The sequence below is a fragment of the Herpailurus yagouaroundi genome, unplaced genomic scaffold, assembly GCF_014898765.1.
Source record: "Herpailurus yagouaroundi ecotype Mexico unplaced genomic scaffold, PumYag 67602, whole genome shotgun sequence".
NCBI classification, from domain to species: Eukaryota; Metazoa; Chordata; class Mammalia; order Carnivora; family Felidae; genus Herpailurus; species Herpailurus yagouaroundi.
Window position 1 is genome coordinate 12,157 of NW_024420405.1, and position 6,933 is coordinate 19,089.

At 45.2% G+C, this 6,933-nt stretch overlaps 1 protein-coding gene across 1 annotated transcript in view; it reads right to left on the minus strand.

Annotated features, from left to right (window-relative positions):
* Positions 1-6,106, minus strand: part of LOC121025317 (integrin alpha-D-like) — an 18,184-nt gene extending 12,078 nt beyond the window's left edge. The window contains 5 exon segments of the mRNA XM_040467862.1: positions 575-689; positions 815-885; positions 1,018-1,121; positions 3,995-4,100; positions 5,855-6,106. Coding sequence (XP_040323796.1) covers positions 575-689; positions 815-885; positions 1,018-1,121; positions 3,995-4,100; positions 5,855-5,888 — 430 coding nt within the window. The 5' untranslated portion in view covers positions 5,889-6,106.
* Between the last annotated feature and the right edge of the window lie 827 nt (positions 6,107-6,933).

The following is a 6,933-nucleotide window of genomic DNA, read 5'->3' on the forward strand; positions in this document are numbered from 1 at the left end:
GAGGAAATGAAAACCAGGGAATTAGGTCACTTGCCCAAGGACACAGAAGACAGACTTATTCAGAATGACTCTCAGAGAGATGATGTTCAGTGTCCCTGGCACCACTCTCTGTGGAAGACATCAGCAACAAAATGTGCATCACATTTTCCATGGCCCTAATGTTTGCTCCCTTTAGAAACTCATCAGTGAGTTATCAGGAATGGCCTCGTACTTGGATCGCTGGATCTATCATCCTCACCACATTTTCACCATCCACCTTTCACCTTTCCTCTGAAAGCCCAAGAAGCATCTCTGCACCTGTTGGCAACTGTGAGATCCTCATGCCTCCTGTTGCCAGCATTCTGAAGCTCCCTTCTACCTCATCCGAACCTTTTCCCCTCGACCAGCTTAGAGAACCTGTTGTAAGCTGCCCTTCTTATGAGGCCAGACCATGTTCCCAGACCTTCTTGGGCTCACTGAGGCCTCTGGGAAGAGGCCATGAGCACAGGAAGCCAAGACCATAGTCTCAGGCTCTGCCCACTCCTCTGTGCCAGTATGTGTATAAAACAGAAATGCTGTCTCTAAAGGGACCTACTTGGCAGGGCAGCAGGCACTGTCCGAATGGTCTGCAGGTGGGAGCCCAACAGGAAGCAAAAGCCTTCTGCATACATATTCTCCCCACAGGCTCTGTGCATGGTTGGGCCGCAGGCCTAGAGGCAGAGACCTGTGTGAGCAAAGGGGCCCCAGAATTCTCCATATTCTTCTCCCCCAGCCCAAGCCTCCTCTGGCCCCTGATCCTGCCCTTGTGACCCTTCTATGACCCAGAGAAACTCACCAGCAGCCAGGAGCGATTGGTGGAGGCTGCCAGGGACAGGCCCAGGGACATGTTCACGGCCTCTGGTGGTGCTGAGGGCAGATACACATGATCATACTCATGGGCACACCCTCATTTGGGGGGAGAATCAGGACTAGAGGCCAAGGAGAGACATTCTTGTACAGGAGGATTGAGGGCCCCAATTCCCAGGTGGAGTCACTCACTGTGCAGTGATATAGGTTGACATAGGCCAGTGGCAGCTGCACAGTCATACAACCGTCCTGTCCGGTTGACCGCCACTACCTCCAAGGGGGCTCCCACCACGAGTCTGGAGGCACAAGCATGACATATAGTTGTATGAGGGGTAAGAACACAGGGCGCTTCAGGTGAGGAAGTATCACCATGTAACAAGGAAGTGAGAGTTTGAGAGGGAAGCTCTTGGCATTTGCCACTCATGAGGCTATTCAAAAAGGAGAGCTTCAGTTTAACCCACATGTGCTGAAGGACTATGCTGGACTTTTTGTTTGTGTATGTGTGAGGATACATAAATAAATTTGTATTTATATATACAAATGGTTTGAGTGCTGTTTTTTAACATTAACCAAAAATAAATATATTCAAAAGAAAAACATTTTCCAGCCATGAGTAAGTGCATCTTGTTTCTGGGGTACCATCATTCTGAGCCACCCAAGAAATAGATCACCTCAAGTTACATGGAAAAAAAAGAATTTTTTATATTAAATATAACTTATTGTCAAATTGGTTTCCATACAACACCCAGTGCTCAATCCAACAGGTACCCTGGAAAAAAATTAAAGGTTATTTATTTTTGAAAGAGAGAGAGCATGAATGAGCTGGGGAGGGGCAGAGGGGAGGGGAGATAGAATCCCAAGCATGTTCCGTGCTGTCAGCACAAAGCTGAATGTGTGGCTCTAAGCCACAAACTGTGAGATCATCTCCTTAGCCAAACTCGGATGCTTAGCTGACTGAGTCAGCCAGGCACCCCTACATGGAAAAATTTTAAGCCATAAGGTATCAAAACAAAAAGATTATTCTGTAATTAATTGGATAATTTAAATATAACATAAGCAATTTGAGTTGGACAACTTAAAGCAAAAGCATCAGACTCCATATCAATATCTACAGTCATATAAGTGCAAAAATTTATTTATAAAACCTTTTGAGAGGAGAGAATTTTTTAATTTTAAAAAAATGTTATCTCTGCCAACAATCTCTCCACTCAGATGAGAAAACTAGACAAATATTTGTGTGTTTTTAACTAATTACCCAGGCAAACCACATTAGGTTAACATTTAAATCTTCCTTCTAGAAAGCTATTCCTTTATGGAAAGCTGAGATCCTTGTGGGTCTAACACTTGCTGATGAAAACCTAAATAGATGGTTAGAGATGTAGCAGTTTGGGACCTGCTGGCATAAATGGATGAGCAAACTTTTCATCTACATGTTTTCCTTTACCCTATCTATTCCTGATTCATAGGCTTGGTCTTTTCAGTGTTTGGGTTGTGTTTCAACAGACAACAGGAAAAACAATAGCTTTGTAGCAATCAGCATGTCATCCAGTCTATATATTTACTTTTTTGTAAATACTGGTGAACAGCAGTCAATCAATAGTTTATAGATGTGTGTGTGTGTGTGTGTGTGTGTGTGTGTGTGTGTGTAACTGATGGTGATGGAAGTGGGACAGTGGCTATCTTTGAATTTGTTGGATTTTGAGTGATCAGAAAAGGCCTAAGGGAATCCAGCAGAGTGGACCTGAGGATGTTCTGTATCTGGATCCAGGCGGCAGCTACCTGGGTATACACATATGAAAAATTTATTGAGTTGGACCTTCCAAGATTGGGCACTTCAGTTTTTGCCCTGTATATTTCAAAATAAACAAACAAACCAAAAAAAAAAAAACACCCATAACTCTGACATCTGGCATTTTCTTCCATGCCCCAGCCTGCCAGCTGGGTGAGGAAGGGGGATGGATGTGCTTTTAGAACTCAGTGACCTCAATATGCTACTTCTTGGCCAATTAAATCTTCTTGTATTCTCAGGCTCATTGCCAACTTGACCTCCTCTGTGAAGCCTTCCTAGAATTCCCTCCTGGGTTTGATCTCTTCCTTCTTTTTTTTTTTTTTTTTAATTTTTTTTTCAACGTTTATTTATTTTTGGGACAGAGAGAGAGACAGAGCATGAACGGGGGAGGAGCAGAGAGAGAGGGAGACACAGAATCGGAAACAGGCTCCAGGCTCTGAGCCATCAGCCCAGAGCCTGATGCGGGGCTCGAACTCAGGGACCGCGAGATCGTGACCTGGCTGAAGTCGGACGCTTAACCGACTGCGCCACCCAGGCGCCCCAGATCTCTTCCTTCTTATGCCTCCAGATTTCCGTTATACTTGCATCACATTGGGACTTTAACAACTTGGGTCCCTGCTGCTGGGACCTGAGAATGTGAGTTTCTGGAAGCAGGGTGAGGTACATAATTGACAGTCCCAGTGTGAAATAAAAATGTGGGCCTTTTGTTCTGGGAGAAAAAAAGTTTTTTTCCCCTTTTTTTTTTCCTCCCCATGGACCTCCTCTTTACCTGTCCTGTCTTTACCTGTTTGCTATTTAGTGTTGAATTCCCCAAGGCACAGGGATTTTCCCAGGGCCAGTGCAAACCCCACAGACTGGGCAAACTGTGCACAGCCAACCTTGACCTTGCCTAACTCATACCAGGGGCTGAGGGCAGCAGGGGTCACTGGATAGGTGTGGGGAAGCAGGAAGCTAAGAACCACTCCACAGAAGGCTAGACTGCATGTGAGCCAAAGCTCCAAGCCTCCAGCACATCTCCACTTCCCCATCAATCTTAATGACCACACACAAATGCTAAGATCAATTCTTAATAATTTCAAGAAGAAGACTGCAAAACATTATTACAAGTGCAAGGGTAACTGTACTGGTCACTTACACTGGTCACATGCCACAAAGCGAGACCTGTCTGGAGGAGATTCAAGATCTGCCTCCTGAAAGAGTGTCTTGTTCAGAGTTTGTGGCCCTTCCTGGGACCGTGAATAGTTGGTAGTAGTGGTGTCAGTGGTGTCAGACTTTGCCCATGCTGCCCTTCCTCCAGATACCTCCTAACCCATGTTCATCCATTTGCCTGAAGGCCTGAAGGCTGAAGGGGTGAGGGTGGGGAGAGTGGGCAGGGCTTACCTCGATCTGCCAAACTGGGCCACACTCTGTCCAAAGCTAACGCCATCCTCTTGAAAGACCATGGGCTCCTCCACATCCAAGTTGAACCCATAATAAGAAGCAATGACTGAGGAATATGGAGAGGGAAGTGAGGGTGGGAGGAACAGTCAGAGAAGCCTCATCTCCTCTGGATACCTGACTTTTGGGATCTTGATGCCCACCCCAGTCCAGCTCATCTTCCCAGGAGAAGGGTGTTGTTTTTGTTTCCTGATTTGCCATCTGTGTGGCTCCTGTCTCTCCCTTCCTCAACAATAATCAAACCACAAAACAAAGGGCAACAATCCAGAGAAATGCCCCTCAAGGATATTTCAAAGGACATGTACAACCTGAAATTGAGCCTGTCACCTCATGGTATGTTAGCTCAAGAATGTCCCTTATGATAATACAATTCATTTCCTAAACTGAGACCTTCTGAGAATGAAAGGGACACCATTAACAATTACATCATGGTCCACCCTAAGGTCCAGATGGGGAAACAGACTTAGTATTTTTTGATTAATTATTTATTCTTATGTGTTTCCCATGACCCCCTTCCTTGGTGCTAGGCTCTAAGACAACAAGGACTGCAGCCATCTTGTGTTGGTGCCTGAGGCAGTGCCTGGCCCTTAACAGGTGACTAATTACTATTTGTTGGCTGACCCAGAACTGCACAGGAAGTCCCTGGTATAGCCAGGATTCCAACCCACTCTCCTGATCCTTCACATTCTCCTCTCTGGTGACTAAGCTCAAAAACCTCAGTGGAAGGCCCCCTACATTTCAAGGGCTTTTCCCACAACTCTCACTCCTAGACAGCAGGTTTCTTCTCCATTTCTACTAGAATTCCCAGCTGTCTCTGGATTGAGGAGTCAACTCCAACCCCAAAGTAGGGAAGCTCTAAGAATATAAAGCATTAGGCCAGGATGTGACAGGCAAGGTCCAAACAACTGAATCTTGGGGTTCTGGGAAAAGGCCAGATGTTGAAGGTGCCATAATCCTACCATGGCCACATGCAAGGGAGCTTCACATCCCAAATCTCCTCAAAGGATGATTCTATTTCTGAGTCTGAAAAAAGAACCTATGACCAGACAAGTAGGATGATGCCAAAAGTCTCAGACTGAAATGTCTCAGAGGCCAAGAGGGTGACATCAGTGAGTGAAGTGGGTGGTGTGAGTACCAGGGAATTATGGGCACTTAGAGCATGTGGCCCTTTTAAAGGAGGTAAGCATTACCAGGGTCTAGAATCCAGAGCTCCAGACCTTCCCATTTCTCAAGAGAAGCTGAAAGTCTGGATTTTTGTGTGGAATCTGATTTTTGACTGACACACAAATGATTTCAAATGACACAGAAATGTGATCCTGTTACAGGTTCAATTTCTGGACTATTCTCTTGGCAGTCGTGGAACAACCTACCTGAAATCAAAACCAAGGACCAAGGATGAGATATCCAAAGTTTCCCCTCCCTAGTGACTTCTATGGCCTTCCCCGCTGGGGCTCTGAGGCTGACTCCTGTCAACCATACCACCACACACACACACACACACACACACACACACACACCAGGGGCCTGACAGAAGGTGGGGGGGAAGCCTTGGGGAATGTGGAGAAGTAGCTTATTCTCCACCCAAACTTAGCCTATGAGTCCATCTTATCTCATCTTTGCTCAGGTTATGACCCTCCCCTGATTCCAGGCCATTCCTCTTTCCACACCAGAATCTAGACACTAAGGCACTCCCTTGCCTCACCTCCTCCACAGAGCTATATGAGTTGACCACCAGCCCCAGAATGCCCTATCAGACAGAGACGCCCCCGCCCAGACCTCTTCCAGCTCTGAGGCCCCACTTACCACCTAAGAGGAGCATAATTCCAAAAGCCATCATTGAGCAGCGTATTGAAGGAGGCGTGAATTGCTGAGCAGTACAGCACTGAAGGATACTTAGCGTCCTCGGGGAGAATTAAAATAATGACTCAGGCCTTCAAGTGACAGAAGGAGGGGCACAGTGAGGAAGTCTTTGGTTAATCATAGAACAGAGGCAGGGACAGGAGGCCAAAGACACTCTTGGGGAAAATCGCCCATACTCTCCCACCGCCACCACCTTTAGAGATCTGGCTTCCTTGTCCAGGGCTTGGCTTTCCCAGAAGTCCACCCTCCCCCATCCCTTGAGGCCCAGTTGATACCCAGGGAACTCTGGGACCTCACTGGGACCCAGAAACCAAAGTGCATATGACTGAAAGGGGGTGAAACAGATGGCTACAGAGCCCCCACTTCACGGATGTGAGCCTGGAGAACGGCAGACCTCCACCTCAGATAGCAGTGTTGGGGGTGTAGCAGGGGTTACAGTGTTGTTTATAAAACCAGACTCCATCGAGAGGAAAATGGATAATCAAACTGGTAAATGGGCTTAGTAGCCATAAAAGGGCTTACCAGTCAACAATAAAAGAGAAGAGACTACAGATAGGTGTAAGAACATGGATGAATCTCAACTTTGTCATAAGTAATAGAAATCAGACACCAGACTGCAAAATGTTTGATTCGTTTCACATGAAGAGGCAAAACTAATCTGTTAAGGATAGATATAGAACAGTGATTGCCTCAGTTTTGAGGTGGAGAGGGAACTTCTGACATTTGTTAAATTTAACATTCAACTCTTGATATTTTAATATTTAATACTTTAATATTTTAACATTTTTAAATGTGGAAAAGATAGATAAATGTGTGGTTGTTATTTATTCTCTGTAATATTCTTTGCGTTTTGAATATTCTATAATTAAGCATATATGAATGTTTCTCAAAAACATGAAAAAAAGGTACTGAGTATAGTACCAGGAATAGAATTAGAAGGCTAAAATATATGACAAAAATCCCTAACTATGGCATGTTATTTTAAGTATATATGTGACAGTTAAAATACTAAAAATGTAGTT